At 51.3% G+C, this 22,277-nt stretch overlaps 3 protein-coding genes across 3 annotated transcripts; 2 read left to right on the forward strand and 1 right to left on the reverse strand.

Annotated features, from left to right (window-relative positions):
• Positions 1-3,549: 3,549 nt before the first annotated feature.
• Positions 3,550-6,603, reverse strand: LOC119444586 (protein DEK). The gene is made up of 2 exons (XM_037708961.1): positions 5,734-6,603; positions 3,550-3,732 (listed from the first exon to the last, which is right to left on the reverse strand). The coding sequence occupies exons 1-2, from the start codon at positions 6,601-6,603 to the stop codon at positions 3,550-3,552; spliced, it is 1,053 nt and encodes a 350-aa protein (XP_037564889.1).
• A 5,860-nt stretch (positions 6,604-12,463) lies between these two features.
• Positions 12,464-13,307, forward strand: LOC125944299 (cytoglobin-like). Its single transcript, XM_049664660.1, has 2 exons — positions 12,464-12,925; positions 13,296-13,307. Exons 1-2 carry the CDS (start codon positions 12,464-12,466, stop codon positions 13,305-13,307), a joined length of 474 nt encoding a protein of 157 aa, XP_049520617.1.
• A 3,601-nt stretch (positions 13,308-16,908) lies between these two features.
• Positions 16,909-17,376, forward strand: LOC125944300 (uncharacterized). Its single transcript, XM_049664661.1, has one exon. It carries the CDS (start codon positions 16,909-16,911, stop codon positions 17,374-17,376), a length of 468 nt encoding a protein of 155 aa, XP_049520618.1.
• The last annotated feature ends 4,901 nt before the right edge of the window (positions 17,377-22,277 follow it).

The raw sequence follows: 22,277 nt of genomic DNA on the forward strand, positions 1-22,277 counted from the left end.
ACCAGCACTGGCTATGACATGACTGTGATTTCCAGTGCAGACTGCTAACACAGCCATAAAGCGTGCTCTGACTTCTGCTATTTCACTATGGGACGCGTCAAACTCGACGGCGGTATCCCGAATGATCATTTTGAGCCCGCCAATGATAATCAGGGTTAACAATAGTGTTTCAATTCAGGCATGCCAGCGTTTAAATGTGTTTCTATGCCACTTGTTAAATCGAGCACAATGTGTGCAGGACGTGGCTTATCAGAATTGAGCTTCTATTATAAGGAATATGCCATAAATGGAACTGCTTATTTATCTGAGATGTCAGGGAATGGATGATTGGCTGTTGCGAAACCACCGGCAAAATTTTGGTAGTCCTAACAGGGGCTGCTCTTTCGTTAATAAGAAGCCTTTATGCTCCGTCGAGTGGGTCAATGACAGACCGCTCGCCGTCGGAGTCGCTTTCTTCAGTGTCATCTTCACCCAGCTGGATGATGATGGGTTGAATGTGCTCACTCCCAGACTTGTCAAGTCTGAACTTTGCCTCCAAGTCCATCACATGCTGAATGCTCTTCCTCCAGTCTTCCGCAGTTACCTGCTTGATTTTCTTCCTCAAGATGGCGTCGACCGTGGACAGCTTGAATTCTCTGTTGTCCGCAGCGATGCCATTTTTGACCGTGGCCCGCACAAGCTCAATGGGATTAAATTCGCAGTGGTACGGAGGGAGCCTGAGTACAATGCAACCGGCCCTTACAGCTGTGTTGTCTATGATGTAGCTCAGAAAGCGTGACTTTACAGATGCCACCAGCTCAAGCAGCTGCTTCTTTATCATCCTTTCACCGTAGGTTGTAGGAGCTGGGAGTCGTGGTCTATCCGAGTCCGACGTCAAACTGCGGGTCGCTCTCTAGCCGCCGCTGCTACCAGTTGTAGGAGTTGGGAGTCGTGGCCTCGCCAGCAGTTGTAAGAGTTGGAGTCGGGCATATCCTAAGTGGTAGCTGGCCCATGCCATCGTCCGCCTCGTCCACGTTGAAGACGTTGTTGTTGAAGGGAGGAACAGGTTCTTATCGAGAACGACGAGTACTGGGTTTATTTACGTTATTTACATGAGAAGTATGAGAACGAGACGTTACGTCTCATCAGTCTAGCATGATTGGGTCGAAGCACACTGGATCGAAGCACTGCTACATCTCAGGGCAGATGGGAGAGCACTCTCGATGGCCTCCTAGAAGTGTATGCCTTTTTTAAAAGCCTTCTCTGTCCAAGCTGCGGTCCCACCATCCTCCAATCGGAGCGTCCAGCGTCACCGAAGGGTCCGCCAAGAGTGCGCATAATCCCCCGGCGCCTTTGTTTCCCGAACACATTCGGAGAAGTGCCCTCGGGCACACACTGCTCACTCCACCACAAAAGGAGGGGACACTCGTAGACAGGTGGCTTCGCGTCTGAATTGAACTGATGCGTCTGTTGTTCCTGGAATGGGCCAGCCATCGACGGGTCCATTTGGAGAACGGCCTTGGCGGCCAGCTGGTGTGTCGAGTGGCCGTGAGAAAGCCTCGTAGTAGAGACCCTTTTCCAAGATCTCCTCCTCGTAGTGTCGTGACACGTACTATTTGAAAGGTTTAGAGGCATGGTGTCGCCACTGATCTTTCCCGGCGGGACGTTTTTCATCCTCCCGAAGCGATTCGTCGCAGGCAATCAGGAGATACTTCCAAGATCGCTGCCCCCGCAGGTCGCCGAACATAATAAGGTGATGTTCTTGCTTGTGAGCCACTCCTGTATCTTTTCTTTCTTCCAGGCCGTCGTCGGCAATTTCTCTTCTCGCCGGCTATGGTAAGGTGCATTGTCTAACAAAATGACGCTACCAGCTGGCAACTTCTGCAGAACGTCATTGAACCAGCCCTCAAAGCAATTGTCGTCCATTTCCACGTGGTAGTCACCTGTCTTTTGGCCTCGGAATACATCCACGCAGCCGTCGACGAAGCCATCCTCGCTGCCGATGTGCGTCACGATCAGGCGCTGACCTTTCCGAGAAGGTTGTTTTAGACCCGCCGTCAGGCCATTTGTTCGAGCGAACAGGCGTCCGCGCTTCTGCACCACGATGTCTGTCCACACGATCGACCGAGTGTGTCCCGCCGTCACCCATGTCTCGTCCAGGTAGAAGATCTTTCGGCCTTCCGCCCGGTAGCGCTCCACGTCACGGAGGTAGCGATTCCGCCAATCGGTGATGTCATCCCGGTCGATAAGCAGCGAGTTGCGGCTTCTCTTTTTGTGCTTGAAGCCGATCTCGGCAAGCAGGCGACGCACAGTACACCGCCTTAGTGGTGGGAGTTCCATACGCTCCGAGAAGTCGGTAGTTATCTTCTCGACCATCGGTATCTCGTTTGCGGCGAAAGAAATCGTGCACACATGACCTCAGCGCACAACGTGAAGCTGTCAAATTTGGCGTTGCGTCTTCTCTTCTCCGCATTGCGTGGGCGCTTTCACGAGGGCGTCGTCAGTTGGCCACCCGAAAAATGCGAAGCTTTAACTTCCTCCCTCACCCTGAACACAGTCATTTCGCTGACACCGAGCATGTCGGCGACAAACTTGCTCGTGTCCTGCACGCTGTGTTCAGGCTAGGTGTTACGCCAAAACGTGCAGCAGTGGAAGATCATGTTGCGTGAATCGTTGTTCAGGATGTGGTCGCTCTTTTTCTTGCCGAGGCTCTTTGGTGGTATGGTCAGCGAGGCGACACAAGGCTCGTTCGGCAACAAAGGATCGCGTTCCGATGTTACCTCGCTGGGCTCCATGGCGGAAAAGTGGCACGGAATGCCGCGCGCGATCGTGCGCGAACTCACGAGATTGCAGGTTCGCAACCGCGAAAAAAAGAAAAATAATAATGTATAGCCTAGAACATTAAAAAAATGACCTTGTGCAAACACACAAAAAGTATATATTATCACGAGCGGCGATCCTGTGGTCAGTGCTTGGACGATGACGACGACGACGGCGTGGCTTTCTGGTGTGCACGCGCTCTCCTGAACCATTGCTGTTTCATGGTTCTGAAGACAAGGCCAACTTGACCATCATGCACAAGGCGAAGATCCACTTCTCGGGCGGTGAACGCATCACGTTCGGCGGAGACGAAGAGGACGAGGTCGCCCTCACCCAGCCCGAAGCCCGCGGGTCCCTCTGGTGCGACCAGGCGTCGAGCTCTCAGTCCGAGGTCGCGTTCCAGGGAGGGCGACGTCAAGGATGGTCGAAATCGAAAACGCAGTCGCGTGGAAGTTGCTCGCGGTCCATGGTAAAGCGGCAGGGCGAGGGCCGCTCTTACTCGAGGCTCCGCAGGCGCTCGAGGAACTCCCGGGTGACTGGCGCCAACTGCCAAGATTGGCCCACACTGTGGTTCGTGCAGATGACAGCCGTCGTGATCACATTCGTTGTGGCAGTGCTGGTGGCTGTCACATTCTCAGAGAAGCAAGTGTCACAGCGAAAGAAGCGCACGATGCCGGTTGCGCCATAGACGTCGACGACATCGCCAACACCACAAAAATCACCGCTACGCTGCTCGGGGACCGTTTTGGCTCAGCATACCTGGACAACAGCAGCCTGGAGGCCAGTTGGGCTGTGGTGAGCGGCTTTGGCTCCTCTTTCACCGGCAGCGGGGAGCCGTCCACGCCCGAGGGAGTTCCATCCTTGCGAGAAAGAGCTGGCGAGAAAGAACGTGTCCGCGGCAGTTCGCTCCAGCCCCGAAATGAAGAGGAGGAACTACACCGGGAGGGCGAGGCGTCACACGCGCATTCCATCGAACACGCTGCGGGGCAGACCACCAGCTAGCTAAACGTCCACAACAGAGCCGCGGCTTCAGGACTCAACGTCGTGACATTATAATTATAACTCGTGACATAACTCAGGACATTATGAATCTTATGCTATTCAGCCAGCGACTGCTTTATAATTAAACGCCTGGTGACGTCGATCTTGCTTCGTAGCAGACGACGCACAGCGTTGTAGAACACACGGAGTTATTTTTCACTCGCGATCCGGCATGTTCTGTAGCATTTCCATCATGATAGTTTTACGAAACCACTGGTCAAGATACACAAATCTTCATTATACCGACAAATACACGTTTTAGAAGCAGTCACAATTTTTCGAGCGCGACTATTTCTTTAGTGGCGGAGGAATTGGCTGCTGCGCTTCGGTCAACTGGGCGGGGCCTCTCCTGTCTTCTAAAGTTGTACCCGACTATAGTGTTGAAGACAGCCGCGTCTCACAGGTCACAGTGGTTTGATTGAATGAAACTTGGTTTATTAAGGGAAAAAGGAAAGGGGAGAGTGCTCACACAGAGAGCAACGCAGGGGCTCACGTTTATCGCACAGGAACTCGCACATAGCGTCTGTCGAACACACACACGGTAACTCGCGCTCAAACTCGCACAGCTTCGTCGTCGCACTATCGAACGCGCACTCTCACTGCCACACAGTCCCACAACACAATAGACGCGTCTCGGCCGCAGATCGCGGTGTACAAGGTAGGGGGCGCTAGCTAACAGCTTGTGTAAAAGCTAACATCTCGGCCGTCCAGAAATCTTAACGTCCTCGTTAAGGTAATCGCAGTAACACACACACACACACACACACACACACACACACACACACACACACACACACACACACACACACGCACGCACGCACGCACGCACGCACGCACGCACGCACGCACGCACGCACGCACGCACGCACGCACGCACGCACGCACGCACGCACGCACGCACGCACGCACGCACGCACGCACGCACGCACGCACGCACGCACGCACGCACGCACGCACGCACGCACACACACACACACACACACACACACACACACACACACACACACACACACACACACACACACACAAAGAACGCTAGCTGTCTTATGGTATGCAGTCGCGTAGTCTGGCAGGTACTACTCGTTGCCTGCGTGGGCGTCTAACTGCCAAGGGCTCGTCGTACTGATCCTGGTCAAGTTGGTGCTCGGATTCATCTGACTCCTCGTCGTCGTCTAGATGAGACGTTTTGGTTGTCGATGACCACGCCTTCAATTGCGAAACGTGCGCCGTCGTTGCGTACCTCTTACCAGAGTTCTTGTTGAGCTCTGCCACTCTGTACGTGTCGGCAGGCAACACTTCAGTTATTACCAAGGGGCCTCTGTACTTGGGTTGTGTTTTAGTTGGATTTCCCGTGTGTTGGGGCGCTGTCTTCGAAAATACCACTTCGTCCACATCATACATCCTTGCAGGATAATGCCGGGTGTCGTATGCCTGCTTACTTTTTGCTTGTTCTTCTAGCGAGTGCTGCCGTGCAGTTTCTCTGAGCTCACTCGGCTCCTTCCAAGCGTCTTCACTGTCCATTTTCTCCTCTTGCAGGGCTAGTCCATAAAATACGGGTTTGTAACCATGAAGCATTTCATAAGGGGTCTTTCCCGAGCTCTTACTCACAGCGTTGTTTAAGCTACGTTCAACATACTTGAGGTTAGCATCCCAATCCCGGTGCTCTGGGTCTTTCACTGCTGTGGTGATGACGGGCAATACAGTACGATTCACTCCACAAATACAATTCACAAGCTTGAATAACAGCAGGATTAATATGCAACAAAATAAGCTAGATGAGAATTTAAATAATTCTGAACTGGAGCGTAACACCTCACCATCTCTTTTAAAGCTTTCTGATAAGCACAAAATACTTCGAGCATAGACGACTAAATCAGTCGCTTCTGGACCAACCTTCACTTCACAGCGTCGTTTCGGTTGTCGTTCAGTTGGCACAGGCACCTCTTTCTCGTCAGACTTGTCGTCCTCGTCGGAATCCTCTTTCTTTGCTACTTTCCTCCACTTGGCAGGAGTGCTGGTCTTCTTTGCAGGCCGCTTTCGAGATGCCTTCCCCTTCTCTGCCTTGGGAGTTGCCGTCCTTTGTTTCTTCGTCTGGCCCTTGCCAGCGGAAGCAAGTGTCATAGACTTTCTCTTTCCCTTCTTGGTAGCTAGCAGGACCTTCTTGTTATCAAAGGGCTTGAGCAGGAAGTTGAGAATGCGATCCGTGCACTCCTCGACCGTGCCACTCTTCTCCAAATGAAGCATAGCCAGGAAGTCCTTGTGGGCAGTCTTTTTGAGCTTTGCAACCATCTTTTGTCTCTTCACATACTCTGCAGAGTCCTTCTCAAAGGGAAACCCACTGAACTTGCACAAATTCTTCTTGATCTCGGATGGCGCTCCTGGGCGGCCAAAGAGCAGTCGATGCAAAACCTTGAGACTCTCTGAGCGCTCACGGTTGATGTTGTGCTCGATGTGGGGGCAGTCACCCAGTGGTGTGCCTTTTCCTTGCTCTGGTGGGGGCCGCTCACGTGCCGCTGTGCGGAAGCTCACGTACAGCCGCTCAACATTCTTGCGCTGCAGAGAACCTGACAGCTCCAGTGGCTGGTACAGCAGGCCAAGCTTTGGCTCCTCATCGTCACTTCTCTCCTCAGCAGCAGAGTTTCCGTCATCCTGTTTGTCATCCGCAGGGGCCTTTTCTTCCGATGCAGCTTTTCTCACGTTGTTTTCAACCGGCACGCTTTCCGATTCGGACATCACGGCTGCACCCTGGTCCTCAGGCTGCATTCTTTGGTGACTTTCATAGGGCTCCTGATGAGCGAACGGAACGTCACTACAATGCCAAAACCACAGAGAACCTCCAATTCTTGTATACGCGATGTAAGGCAACTCTGTGAATGTCCTTCCGACCAGTAAATCAACAGATTGAGCTTCATCTGGAACTACAAGAATGGGTATGTCCTTTGCTATAACACCGTCAATGCATAAATCAGCCCTGCACCTTCCAATGCTTTTTGCCGCAGGCACAGTGCTATTTTAAAAACCATACAGGTCTGTTGTCTCAGGAACGATTTCTATGCCGCATCGCGCTGCTCCGGAGGCACGCAGGAAACAGCCAGAACTACCCGTGTCAATGAGTCCAACAACAGTGAACTTTCCATTCAAAGTGACTTCCTTCAGCAAAACGCTTGCGCTCTTGATTTCACATACTGGCTCCGTTACTGTGTTCGCCTCGTTGCGCTGCAGTGCCTCCTTGCAGTGACGCTGCGTGTGATCTGTTCCGTTGCAGAGGAGACATTTCATCGGTCGTTTTGGTTGCGGACAGTCTCTCACTATATGTCCGTACTGGCTACAGTTGTAGCACTTTCGCTCTCCTTTTTCGTTAGTCAGAGGGGGTCGCCTGTCCTTGGCACTTGCCTCCTCGACGGATTTTCTTTCATACAACGCGCTCACGTACGGAGCACGTGCTTCGTTGCTCGCCGCTCTATGGTCGCGCGCTGAACCAAAAAACTCTTGCCTTTCACGCTCGATCCTCTCGAATTCCTGAATGTCGTGCAGGATATCGTCGTCGTCCTCATGACTTCTTCCGAGCAACATCGTGCTGAGTTGTTTCGAACGTAGTCCTGTGATTACCTGCTCACGAGTGTCCCAAAAATCCAAGTTCGCCTCCCTGCACAACCGCACCTTGGCGTGCAAATAGGCCAGCGAGCTTTCGTTGCGCTGTTGCACACGCTCGTGCATTTTGCGCCAGCGTTCCGCCGCACGCGTCTGGCTCACAAAGGTTCGCCGAAAACGCTCTTCAAAATTGCTCCAAGTTTTGATTTCGGATCTCCTCGAACGCAGCCAGTCTCTCGCCGGTCCGGTCAAACGGGACTTTGCGGTCTCAAGCATGAAAGACTCAGGCCAGCTGTGCAGCGTCGCAGTTGTACGGAGATTTTCAATCCAATCCTTTGCTGAGGGTGCGTCCTCGCAACCGTTAAAGCTTGTTATGTTGTTGCTTAAGTCGGGCATCACTTGGAACGCAGCGATTCCACCAGGCGTTCCCGCGGACATGGTCTGTGGCGTCGCTGACGGAGTCAAGCGTTCCAACAAAGTCGTTAGGACGCGGTCCTTTTCCACAAGGGCGTTCAATAGTTCGCGCACGGTAACACCATCACTTTGGTCGGTGCCCATGGAGGAAACCGCCTCACGCACAGTCTCATCAGTAACACCACTCTCGTTGCCGCTGTCGGTTGGGGTGTCTCCACTCCGAACTTCCCTTACGTTCATGGTGCCGCTCAGTTCGTTAGGCCTAGTAATGCTGCTTCTGAGGTGTTGAAGACCACCGTTGGGCCTAGTAATCCTGCTTCTCAGGTGTTGAAGACCGCTTTTGGGCCTAGTAATCCTGCTTCTGAGGTGTTGAAGACCGCCGTTGGGCCTAGTAATCCCACTTCTGAGATGTTGAAGACAGCCGTTGGGCCTAGTAATCCTGCTTCTGAGATGTTGAAGACAGCCGCGTCTCACAGGTCACAGTGGTTTGATTGAATGAAACTTGGTTTATTAAACGAAAAAGGAAAGGGGAGAGTGCTCACACAGAGAGCAACGCAGGGGCTCACGTTTATCGCACAGGAACTCGCACATAGCGTCCGTCGAACACGCACACGGTAACTCGCGCTCAAACTCGCATAGCTTCGTCGTCGCACTATCGAACGCGCACTCTCACTGCCACACAATCCCACAACACAATAGACGCGTCTCGGCCGCAGATCGCGGTGTACAGGGTAGGGGGCGCTAGCTAACAGCTTGTGTAAAAGCTAACAATAGTTTCCGTGAAACGGAAGTGGGCGTAAAACTTCCAGGAATCCGCTCCTGCGGCAAAAAGACACAATGGCCTTCATAGTCTGGAACGCAGAGTATTTTGGCCATGGACCCAAAAGAAGACATTCTGAAGGTGTTCGGTTGTGGATGTGCGCCAAAGATATAAAAAAAATTCTGATTAGGAGGCACGCCGTTGTGGTGGATTCTGAATTAATTTTGACCATCTGGGCTTCTTCAACGTGCACCCAATGCACGATACAAGGGCGTTTGTGCATTTCGCCCGCATCGAAATGTGGCCGCCTCGGCCGGGATTCGATCGCACAACCTCATGCGTAGCAGCGCAATGCCAAAGTCACTAAGCAACCACGGCAGATCGCAGAAGATCCAGTCACTGTGCATGACAGAATGTATACAGCGGGCATGGACAATTCACGAGGTCAATGGTCTCCGGCATTGCGCAGTTCTCACAAGCCCGGCTCTCCGCGCGGCCATTAAAGACCATGATAGTTTCGTGTAATGGCCTAGCAAAGTCTCATTTTATGCAGAAGGCTTGCGTGGATGCTTTGGATGCTGCGGCGTATCCTGAACAGTGCTGCCAATTTAGCTGTTTTCCCTCTAACGGGAGAATTTGTTCGCTTGCGGGCGGCGTTTTTTTTTTTATATAGCGGTTTTCATGTAATGTTCGCTGCTTATTTGGCGGTTCTTAAAGATATATTTCTATTTATTTCAGTAACGATTTTAAAAATATAATTCCTGCTTTTACTTGTCGCAAACATGCAGCTTACCCATGACCCATTGAATGTAAGAGGAATTATGATCACCATCTGCAAACAGTGTGCTTTGTATTTCTTAAGTCGTCGTCCATGTCTCCTCTCAACTATGGCCCTTTTTTAGATGGACACCGACATATTAGAACGCCGTGGTGCCATCTATGAGCCATCGGCCTGATGGCTTGGGTACACTGTAGCTTGGGCGAACGCTCTGCGTTTTATGCCAGGTATAAGCTCGATGGAAGTTTCTGGTGGTTTGATCTTTTCGCGCTCGTGCTGTCTGTTTAGTATAACGTTGCGTCTTATGATGGAAAACGGTTCGGTGAGCCGTACTAAAGTGGTATTGTCACGTGCCTTGTGAGAGAACGGGCGACGCGACGTTTATTGAGGGTAGCGGCTCCTGAAAAGCACGGCGCTGGGGGCTGGCTATCGAGCGAGCGGAGAAGCTCGCGCACTTCTTTCTTCTTGTCCGTGCCGGCCTCTTAGCACTGTACCCACTACTGCTGGTGGCATTCCCCCCCCCCCCCCCCCCCTTCCTCGGAAAGAGCATCAGCTCGATGCTCAAGAAGCGATGTAAGAAAGGGAGGGGGAAAAAGCATGGTCAAGGCAGGTGCTCGTGCAAAGGACACAATGACAGCTACAGGAAAAACAAAAGCACAGCAGCGGTGAAGCGCGACGGGCACAATCTCGAGAAACAGAGAGGTTGCAAACAGTAGCGTAAGTAAAAAGATGAATAAAAAAATAATAATCACGAACGCGCAACATATGGTTTCATGCGCACAACGTGAAGTATGCCAGGGCGAGGTTGTTGTCGACACCGTGTTGGCGCCGCACCGTCCGGAACGACTTCGTAGTTCACGTCACTAATGCGGCGCAGCACTTTGTATGGGCCAAAATAGCGGCTAATCAACTTTTCACAAAGGCCACGGCGGCGAACAGTCGTCCACACCCACACTTGGTCTCCGGGATGGTAGCACACGTGTCTGTGGCGGGTGTTATAACGCCGTGCATCTGCGCACTGCTGCTGACCGATGTGCAGCCGCGCGAGCTGGCGGGCTTCCTCAGCGCGCTCAGCAAATTCTTCGGCGTCAATCGTTAGATGAGCGGCGTCTGGACACGGAAGCATAGCGTCCAGCATCGTCTGAACTTCGCGGTTGAAAAGGAGGCTAAATGGTGTGAACCGCGTCGTCTCTAGTACGGCGGTATTATACGCGAAGGTCACGTAAGGCAAGATGCGATCCCATGATTTGCGTTGGACGTCGATGTACATAGAGATCATTCACGGCAGCCTTTAACGTACTGAGTGACACTTGCCGAAAGCCGGGGCCAATATTACATCTCGCGCACTCCGGCAAGCGTTCGTGAGGAGCCTAATTAGCCAGATGTGGGCTCGTCATGGCAAGCGAAAAGAATGTCGTGGCGAACGTGACATAGGGTATCGCAATATCCCCGTTCTTGTGGTCGGGTGAGACGTATTTCGATAGCATGACAGTGATGGTCCGATTAAGTCGCTCAGTAAGGCCGTTGGTCTGGGGATGATAGGAGGTAGCGAGTTTGTGCTTGGTAGAACAGGAGTGTAGGATATCGGCGATGACTTGGGAGAGGAAAGTGCGGCCACGGTCGGTAAGGAGCTGTCGCGGGGCGCCATGGACTAAAATGATATCCCGGAGTAGGAAATCGGCGACGTCAGTCGCGCAGCTCGTGGGAAGCGCCCGAGTGATGGCGTAGCGCGTGGCGTAATCAGTAGCCCCGGCGATCCACCTGTTGCCAGAGCTGGACTCGGGGAGGGCCAAGGCCTACCGTAACAATATTATTTTACATGAATATTTATTAAGAATAAAGGAATAATAAGAACGTGCTGTAATTAGGAGGCAATATCGAAAAATACTAAATTAATTCCATGCTAGAAAAAGAAGACATTAAAAAAGAAAAAAAAAGAAAGAAGGAAGACAGGGACTTGAAAATGTGAGACAATTACCAAAGACGTAGACCCAGTCCTTCCTGTTGTACCACTGAAAGCGCAAATCATGGCGGCTAAATTTCGGATGCGTTCAATTATGAAGGCATTATCAGACCCAGTACTGACTGCTTCTTCTGATTATAAGCATTTGGTATTTCCCTGGCGTCGCGAATTCGGCAGCACGAGAATGCTCGAGGTCTCCCTCACAAAGTTGCGTTGCTGCGGTCCCTCCCCGAACTTATACTTACACTTGCCCGATTTGCTGCCCTGCCTGTTCTGTTCTTCTTTTAGCGAGGAAGAAACAATTCAAACCTGCCTTCTATCTTGTCGCCGCTCTCCTGCGGCAATAAACAGAATATTAGAAGTACCTCTCCGAATACTTCGCCTGGACTTAACGCAACCTGCTATTCGTTTGTCTGAAGCCACTACTATGGGATTCAGCCACATGAATGTTTGCTCCGTTGTCCAAAAATTTCTTACGGAATCTAACCGAATAAAATGTCAAAATTGTTTATTTTCTTTCAATGTTTTCTTTTACTTTTCAATTATGAGTTATTCACTCTTGCTGCTATTATTGCTTTCATTTTAACAGATAATTTAATCTGCTAGAGCACTTCGTCCACAGCAGTACTGAAATTTTATTTTTCATTATATCTCGGAATTATGCACCCAGTTTCTCGCCAGTCAACCATTATGGGTAGGAGCCATATGTTCAATAGGCAACGGCAAAAACTATCTCTCATTCCGATAGCCACTTCCTCTTCGCCTATCGCGTGCCCATAGTGAACCTGCTGGTAGTCTGGTACTCTGACACCGCAAGTCCATGCCTTGACGGCTATTGCTTATGGCGTGCATATAAGCTTATATGAGCACTGACTCGAGGCGCCTGTCAGTTGACTGCCCCTGGAATTTATTAACGGAAACGAGCCCCCATTTTTGTGCATATACTAAAGCACCTTGTATGTTGTGAACGCCTGCACAGACCTTAAAGCTCCATGCTGGATAAGAAGACGAAGCAGCAGTAGCAGCGTGATCTCGCGCGATCCTTTGAGCCAACGTCGCCTTGCATTCGAACCTATATATTTAGGGCTACAGCGGCGTACCGAGCATCAGCGAAACAATGGGCAACACGTCGCGCAAGACGGGCCAGCTGCCGGACGAGGTGTCGGGCTTGACGGATAACCAGAAGAACCTCATCAGGAGCACGTGGCGCACCTTCTGCAACAACAACCGCGAGTACGGCGTGCTCTTGTTCCTCTCCCTGTTCGTCAAGCACCCGCAGTACCTGCCAATGTTCCGCAACTTCCGTTCCAAGCACGTGGCGACGCTCAAGGACGACCCGGCGTTCAGGGCGCACGGCTGCGCCGTCGGCTACCACCTGACCTCCATGGTGGAGAACCTCGCCGACCCGGCCACCTTCGAGGTGCTGGTGCGCCGCAACGCGACCGACCACCTGCGCCGCAAGGGGGTCAGGCCGCACCACTTCGAGGTGATGGGCCAGTGCGTGGTCGACGTTCTCCAGGCCAAGGAAGAGCGCATGATGACGCCCGAAGCCGTCGAGGCCTGGACGAAGTTCTTGTCGGTGAGTGTTCCCCCAAATCCTCGTCTGCCGCACAACGGTATAGAGCAGGAACTTGCGAGAGATTTTTTGAGCGATTATAGTTCTATACAGACAAGAAGACACGTCAAGGTAAAACTTGGAAGGAAAGAAGTACAACCAGTGTGGGCTCTAGTAAGTACTTTAAAGGGCCATTAAACTACCTCGGACATTTTGAATACATACGGAATGCTGTAACGGTCGTCTTTAGTGAAAATGCAGCGCTACGTGGCGTCACGGGGTATCCATAAGTTAAACAAAAGAAAAACAATCCATTGTTTATCTCCGGCCTCTCCGAGTCCCTTTTTCGCACGTCGTAACACAGCACGGACATGAGCGTGTCTTGTCATTAAAGTCACTAGTGTAAAGTATGTCGATTCATTGAGAGACCACAGTTGGACGAGAGCGCCAAAGTGGCGCGAACGCCTGCTGTGCATGTTGTGAAGCGAGGGGGGCTCGTCCATTGTGCGCCACTGATCCTTCCGTGAAGCGTCCATTGAGTCGACGTCGCGCGTAGGATGATGAGAGGCGGAGGAATCTCTGAAACCTTTCTTCTAAATCAACTTTCCCGGTTTGCGCTTGCCAACGAGAGCACTGCATAGAGTTCTGAGCTAAAGAGCGCCCATGAGGAGGGTAGCGAAGGCGAGCGAGCAACCATGACAGCCACGTAGTCGTTCATCAAACGCGGGTGACCTTTCTTTATAGCGGTATCATATCGTGAACTAGGTAGTATCTAAAACCTGGCGTCTATGACGCGTTTCGGGCTCTGCAATCGCTTCCAGTGCATTCAGTTAGCAAAATTAGAGCCTTCGAGATTAGCTTATGTTATAGAGAAAGAAAGACGTGCCGCTGAGACATGGATCTAGACACCACCCTTTCTTGGTGGTGTCTGTGCGTTCAATCTACATTGAACGCACGGCTGCCACAATGTAAAGAAGCGTTTGAGTTAGGGATGGTTTAGGGTCCTTTCCCAGAGTCAAAGCAGCAGAACATTGGCCGAGTTGGTGCTGGTTCGTGATCATGGGCAGGGCAGAATCACGTGGGCATTATCACCGTGTTTCGTGTTCAGCGCTGCCCGTGGTTGTGGTCCTTAAAGATTGCGTGACAAATTCCTAAACCCCGTAATTAGCAAATTACAGGTGACTTGCCTAGAGCGGGCGGGCACCGCGTCACTTGGCGAAGTGTTTACAGCCTCTAATGCTGAGCAAATCTTATGCACATCCATATGATGTCTTTCATCAGTGGAGGGTCAGCTCAATATTGCTTTTGGAATTTGTTGTAAGTGCGTGGGAGTGTGTTGTGAACTTCTGACACTCTTCTTTATATATCTAGCTATGAAATGTTTTTGTTGTTATTGAAGTTAATTACAACAGGAAGCACCTGTGGTCTCCTCCAATAAAATTTTGGGGTTTTACGTACCGAAACCACCATCTGATTATGAGGCATGCCGCAGTGGAGGACTCCGGATTAATTTGGACCACCTGGAGTTCTTTAATGTGCACCTAAATCTAAGTACACGGGTGTTTTCTGCATTTCACCCCCATCGAAATGCGACCGCAATGTCAGGATTTCGTTCATAATAAACGAGCAATTGACGGTATTCACTTCCCTAACACAGCTTGGACAAAATGTACACAGAGAAGAGAAACGAAAAACGACAATACGAGCGCTTTTATTTACCCTTTTCGTGTGTCTTGTCTGTGTAGTCGTTCGTTCGCGCTGTGTTAGGGATTTCTCTGTACCAACTTGCTCTACTGCGTACTCACGGTACGGGTGGCATACTTTCAGTCTCCAAAGCTCATGCACGATCTTTGAAGTCACCTCTTGCTTTTCTTATTCCCGTATTCCATTCTTTCTATGCATAACTTACGTTCACAATTATTGATATCTCGGCTTCTATTGACACATTAGCAGGGACCTTTTTGTTGGCATGGTATTCTATAAAGGGGCTCGTCAAATTATTCGATACATCGAAGAGTATTTGCTGTTAAAGTTCATTCACCGCCATTTTCGACCATACCTTTTAACAGCGAAGCTGTTTAAGCTTTTCGTTAGGCCGTAGAGCGTTAAGAGAAAACTGCGCCTGTCGAAGACGTCACCGCGCGTTGCCTAGCAACGCTTCGCACAGCTGATGCGAGGTGTTGCTAGGCGACGCACGTGACGTCATCGCTCGGCGAGGTTACCACCCTCTCCCAGGTGACCCTCGCACAGCGCGAGGCGGGCCCGACGTATCGCGGCCGACGTTTCTGGCGTTCGTCGGCCGCGCCTCGCGCTGGGCTATTGACCCTTTTCGCGGCGCTCCCGTGGGCGCTGCATGTTTGATCTCGAGGTGACGCGTCCATTGCTTGCCTCAGCTGCCTCTGTTGCCTCTGCGTTTACAATGCAAGCGCACGAGGCCGGTGCGGCGCAGCAAACCTCCGTTGCGACGCATATCGTAGACGGTGACTTTGTGCACGGCACGAAGCTTTGACCACAGCTTTAGAGGACATGTAGGTGCTTTCAGAGCGCATGACGCCTTGTCCAAACGGCGCGAGCAGCGTATATGGTGCTTGTAATAAAAGCGGGGCTAGATATATATTCCAAGCTGTCGAAGCTTTCCGCTTATGAATTAAATAGGGATCAGTGTGCTCTTCGTTCTTTATTTGGCAAACATTTTGAAGCAGCGGCTTGTCATGTTTCTGACTCAGCAAAGTTCCTCGGTTCCTCGGTTCCTCGGTGCGGCCACTATCTGGTTGTTTATTTTCAGCCCAATCGCTCGCGGGTGTGCTCTGCAGCGATATATTTGTTCTTGCAGCGCACAAAGCTTGGAATATAAATGTTCTGTACTGTACGGTAGCTTGTAGCAAAGACGTATTATCGCTAGTCCCTCGATTACTCTGTGGACCATCACGAAACATTCAGCTTCCAACATTCCTGTCTTGTCGGTGTAGTCGCCGTCATTCATGCTTCGGCACATTGGTTCAAGTGTGCTCCCATTCACTTATTATTGACACGTTGGCGATAGGGTGGGAGTAAGTTAGCGTGCGAGTAGGCGTGGATGTGTGTAGATAACGTGCGAGTAGCTTACAATGCCAGTGAGTGGCGCTACTTCCTTTTGTAACGAGCGGTACTCCCTTATAAGCGCCGACGTTCCGGAGTTGTAGTCCTTTCTCTGGAGGTTAGCTATACAGCGCTGGCGGATGAATTATGTTTTTTGATCCTCAAGGAAAGCCGTGCATTATGAAGGGCGGCAACACAGGCAGTCCTTACGTAGCAGCGGCGACACAGGTTGATTCCATACCTTAATAGGTGAATCACTGTTTTTGCAGGAAACTACCGCACACGTCTTCCCTTTATCGTTGCAAATTTTGCAGCATGAATTCGGCACAGTGCTTTAGCGAACACCCTGTTGCATTTCCGACAGCTGATCGCACAGTAGCAGGGCGGCAGAAGCAGTAATGGCTTCGTATTCGTGCGCAATCGCTGAGGCAACGTATGGCGCGCTGTCGAAAGCGCCATCTCGTTCTTCTAGAGCAAACTGCTCCCCGAAAAGCGTCAATAGAGTGCTCCGTGTGGCGTCCCCGTGACGAGCGCGCTTGCGTGTCAATGGTACGTCGGACTATAAAGTGGCCTTTTGAAGACTCCGCACCATGGAACCTCGAGTATCGTCGCGATACTCGGGGTCGGCCAAGTTTGGCTAAGAACCAGCCAAGCCAAACCAAGTTACGCAAAGTTAAAGCTAAGATCTAGCCAATCCAAACCAACTCAAGCAAAGGAAAGCAAAGTTAAGGCTAGGGAATGGCCACAAGCTTCGTTCGCTGTTTGCTCAGTCTTCGCACCACTTAGTTTGAAGCTGCCCCCCAATTTTTTTTTCTATTGTCACTCTTCCCCAACAGTGATCAGAACAGTATTAAACGCCGACCTGTCATCTAATATATCGTAACAAATGTCTCTCTTCACCTTCAACTACTGCTGGCACCGCGCAGTACATGGTGGCCATCATCAAGGACGTGTTCGACAAGGCGGCTGCCGAGCGTGGCAGCCATTACGCGGACTCTTCGTCGGAGCGCTCGGCGACAAGCGTCATGGACGAGGCGGCGCTGACGGCGTCTCTCGGCGGCACCGAGATGAGCACTGCACCCACCAGCCCTCGCGGAGGCGCCAGAAAGTCGGAGCCCAAGGAGGCGTCGCCCCACAAGGCCGAGGCGCCCGGCAAGGCCGCCGGCTCCCGTAGCGCGCCGGAGGACACGAAGTCGCGCAAGGAGCCGTCGACGGCAGCGCCTCCGCGTGAGGGGGGGACGACGTCGTCGTCGCCCCAGGGGGACAAGTCCGGGGCCGCCGAGAAGGCGGCTTCGTCGCCGCGGGACAAGGGCTTGCCCCGCAAGAGCGCCATGAAGAAGGGAGCTCCGGCCGAGGAGAAAGGGGCGCTGTCGCGCAAGGACCAGGCGCAGAAGTGACGTTTCTTCGCGGACCGGAAGTCCCGGTCACCGAAAGGCCGCAGGACTTCTTCTTTCTTTCAGTATTTTCTGTTACTCGATAATTATTTGTGCGGTTATTCATGATTAACTAACAACACACCTGTGCTCTTTGAATAATTTCTGCGCCTCTCCGCACCTATAGCGGTTTCATTTTGTATTTTGGTTTGGTAGAACGTGGACCAAGCGAAGGAGTGCTGGCAAGTATTTTTGGCCATGCGCGACTGTTTGTCCGATATTAAACTTCGCTTTCAGGAATGCTTGTATAGCGCGGCAGAGAGTTGTTCTCGGGTAGTATATGCGAACTCACTAAAAGGGAGGCGAATATGGAAAAATGCTTACATTCAGGGAAACAGACAGTTCTCAATATTGCGCCTGCTCTTAAAGCGTTTATTTCGCACGTACAAGCATGCACGTGTATGTATTATTCAGCGAAAATTGTCCGCGTCGTCTGGCTCAAAGGAATTATTTAGCGCGTCTTGCTTGAGGGCCATCATCCAGAGTCTTTGTCGTGAAAGGCTGCGTACGCGTGCAGGTTTTCCAGCCAGGAAACAAAGTACGCGGCACACCTGGTTTTGAATATACTGGTTTCCTAACGGAAACGCTTTGCGGTTGGCAGCAGATATTGGGCGCTTATATTTAGTTTGTCACCGGGTCTCGGAGCGCTGCCGAAGCAGAACAACCGCAACTCGATTATTCGACATGGAATGTTCGCTCGCTTTGCTGCTTCTCTGGAGGCGAACGGAATCGTAGCGGTAGCTATAGCATAAGCCTATTTCATAACTGCTTTAGATACGGTTATACTCTTGATATGCAGAATTCCAATTTATTGCACGTATTGCGATGAGGGTCCTCGCACGTGTTTTCTTTCCTGGCACACTTTCAATGTTTTGATTCATTCTATTAAAGATTGATGCTTCACTGCGATTATTTTTTAGTATTTTTTGCGATGGTAAGTTGTCCTTTATGTCGGAACTTCTCCGCGAAAGTTTGCCAGTAGCACAGCTCGGATATGTTTAATCGCGCAAAGCTTCGCTTGTGGTAGCAAGTAATGCTTAGTGTTTGCGCTGGTTAGTGTCATCTTGTCTGAAGCGTCCTGTCTGTCATATATGTGTAATCATGCAACGGATGCGAACATCCAACGCAATATTGTAATCGTGATGACGCGAAGCTTGTTTGCGTTGGCGAGGTAGCAGCAGTAGCACATGAGTTAGTATTATACCGGTTGGCTTACTCGTCACATTGCTGGCGGAGCCATATTCGCAGGCAAGATTGCCGTTGTGTTATCATGAACGTGTAGAATTGTGCGTAAAGGCGCGTTTTTGACGGATTGCGCGTTTTTAGGTCGGACAAACGGGCCGTTGCAGTAACGACCGGCTCCGCGAGCATGCAAACAACGTAAATAACAAGACGGGAGGGTGGTTGACACTTCATTGTGATGACTGCGGCTGTAGACTAAGGTTGAAAAAGTGCATGATCATTGAATAATTAGATTTCACGCCTCATTCTTGAGGCCCCCTGCATCACAAGCTTAAAAGTGTATTAGCATGACCTCTATGACCTCGTCAGCCAAGGAAATAGCGTATGTGAGTGGCACAACACGTGCGTGTTGACATTTTTTTGTCGGTGTGGTTCCGCCCTAGGTGTCGTGAGCAGTGTTGCCTGTGGCAAAGTATAAATCACGTTCTTCTCGCTATAAACTGTTGATAGTTCGCGCTTCGTGTGTGTAAACCTGTGTCCGCGTTTTTTTTACGCGCAATGCTAGACATTCATAATGGAAAACCAACAAGCCCAACCGGAAATCCTACTAATATGTTCTGCGAACACCTGCGCGCCGAATTTTAGAGACCATGCTGAGATATTGCGAACTTCTCGCACCATGCCCTATGGGAAAGTATGTATAAATAAATAAGTGACTGAATAATAAATAAATAAATAAATAAATAAATAAATAAATAAATAAATAAATAAATAAATAAATAAATAAATAAATAAATAAGTAGCAACCTCGGTGGCGCCTCGAGCGAGGTGCCTAGATTAAATGACTTGTTTCGCTCCTCAAAAAGTAGAGCAGCAAGGAGTCGTATGTCGCCTTACGGTGGCAGGGGTCCCTCTTGGAGCGACTCAGCCATTTAGCGTAACGACTGAGCTCAGTAGCCCAGCAAGGCAGATTTCTTGCAGTGCGGATAGGCCAGGATATGCCCGTAGCCGATGGCGTGTTGCAGCTGGCTCAGCCGCGTCGCAATTCCCACAGGGTCAGTCAAGTGACATGTCTAGATATTGCGCTCTGAACGCAGCTTCCGGCGAGTCGCAGACGGCGCAGACGTCGGAGTGGCACGCGTTGCCGGCGTGGAAGCCCAGGAGGGAGGGGGTCATTGCCTTCGGGCAGAAGCGCTTGTGGCTGTGAACCTCCGGAATCACTTCTGTAGCTCTGCGCCGGTAATATTCAATGGTGTGCCATGAGCAGTTGTGGCCATGTTGGTACCATCGCTGTTCGCCTTCCCGGCAGCGCTGGCCTGATTCCGCGACACTACAGCATCCATGTGAATGCAGTGAGCTGCAGTGCCGTTAAGGACAGCTCTGCGGTAATGATAACGCCTCCGACTTTGTTCGTTTGCTCCCACGTTGGTCGGAAGAGGATGGACGACGGCCGCCATCACAGGCAGTCATGGCGCCGAAGACGTTAGAAATAACTTGGGTGACGCTTAAGCTTCTTCGCCTTTAAGAGCAGAAAGCGATAGCATTAAAGGGTCCCTGACTGCTTCTCACATTTCCCTGAAACTACAGCTTATGCAACCGCAATATTTACCGGGGAAACCTTGCGGCGAATGCTATGCACGAAGGCGAGCTTTCTGGTTATGTTTTTGCTTTCCCATGCACGGCTTGCGCCGCCGCTGCCGCGGATGCATGGAGGCGAGTGCCATCTAGTGGTGCTGCAAGGAACCGAGCGCCGCGTGCGCCGCTCTGTGATTGGTAGACAATTTTCGCTCACGGTCAACGCATTGTCAACGCCAGTGACGCCGTGCTTGCTGCGTAACGGGGCTCTTAAAGCTATCACCTTAAACGAGGAGCTTGTGGATTTCGGTCGACCTGGACGAGTATGCTTCGGTCTGAAGACGTTGCGGCTGGCCGTAGCAGACGGGCGCGTCGTGTGCCTTCCATAGTTCTTCAAGTGTCTTAATCTGAGCCTCCGAGTAAAGGCTTGTTTGTATTTGCATGAGATAAGAGTAGATGAAAGAACAGTACACTTCCGCGCATCTCGCCAAGATACGCGCAGAGGATTTTCGCGGCGAATAAGCGCGTCCTCTAACCTTCAGGCCAGGCGTCGGAGAAACACTACACAGTGCTACCACTGGGCGCGTTAAGTTAGCGCGCTCCGATCTCCAAAGGAGCACGCTCGAGTGCGCTCGAGCGCGACGCCTTCGGAGCTTAACTTAACGGCGATTTTCGCCGGCTGCTTTCGGGCGCACGACCGCGCCGACTGGCGAATGTTGTGTTGCTTCCGCGACCGCTATCGCATTGCGCGCGCTTTTTGAAGATGGCGCCGCCGATAAACACCCTCCTGCAGTTCTTGATAGACGATGAAGAGCTTGAAGAACTTGACGCGCGGCGACGAACGCAGCAGCAGCGGCTTATGTATGCGATGCAAGCTGTTCGTGCTGATCTCAGAGGATACCCTAACAGAGGATTTATTTCTGCTCCGCGGTAAACTGACTGATGACTCATTGCCGATCGCCAGAGGACGAAAGCCTTATGATCCGAGGCATCCAGGATTATGTGATCAACCTTGTGCCCAGATACACGGACACACAATTCAAAGAGCAGTGCCCCAACATTTTCCATGATAACATGAGAACCTGAAGAAGTCATACTCATGAACGTAGCGACGAGAAGGCGTCAAACTGTGACTGTCCGGTTACGTACCTGAGCGTCTGGCAAGTAATGATCGGGCCGTCATTTTCGGTTCGTGATAAGCTCACACCGCGCCAACGCGCGAAGTTCCCGATCATGCCTTAGAGCAGACGCCCGGCTGCGCAGCGGTGGCAGGGACGAGTGGGCAAGGAGCACAGATTTGCATAAGTGGAAAGAGTCGGAAACACGTCATTTTTCCGGAGGCCGTTGGAGGTGCGTGCTCTCGCGCACCGTTTCCAGGGTATAGCGCGTAGAGCGCGCTCCGTAATCACGCACCGGAAGTCCCTTTTTAGCCGTTAAGTTTAAAAGAGCGCGCTTTGCTGCCTAGAGCGCGCTCGAGCGCCTTAGCTTAACGCGCCCACTGACTCCAGAATCTAAACTTTCAATCGCTAAAAGGGTCCTGCGCGCCCCGCAACCTGGTTGTACGAGAGCGAGTGCCCATAACGGATAAAGTCCGAGTACGAAAACGGGAAAAGATCCAAAGAAAGCTAGCATTTTTAAAATGGACTGAAAAGGCAAATAAATGAATTTGCTTTATTAAAGCAGTTGATGTGCCTGATGGCGTATATTTGTTACGGTGATGATATTCAGGTAGCGCTTGTTATTTTGTAGGGAGATTCCCCAGAAAACATAGTCTTTGACAGGCGCGTCTGTAGCGGTGTAGTACAGGCCAGCGTTCATAGATACTTTTTGAAAAAGTATCTATGAACGCTGGTACAGGCGATGATGACGTATAGTTGGGTACAACTTTAGAAGGCAGCGGCATTTGCCCCTCATAAGGCGGATGCACACGAGCCTCCACCAATAGACGCGCACTTTAGTTGACGTCATGAGCCAGACGGCCGGTGACCCCGCCGACGGAGAACATGTCTAAAACATGCGGCGAAAGAAATCGTGCACACATGACGTCAGCGCGCACAACGTGCAGCTGTCAAACTTCGTGCTGCGTCTTCTCTTCTCCGCATTGCGTG

This window comes from Dermacentor silvarum, chromosome 3, assembly GCF_013339745.2.
Source record: "Dermacentor silvarum isolate Dsil-2018 chromosome 3, BIME_Dsil_1.4, whole genome shotgun sequence".
Taxonomy (NCBI): domain Eukaryota; kingdom Metazoa; phylum Arthropoda; class Arachnida; order Ixodida; family Ixodidae; genus Dermacentor; species Dermacentor silvarum.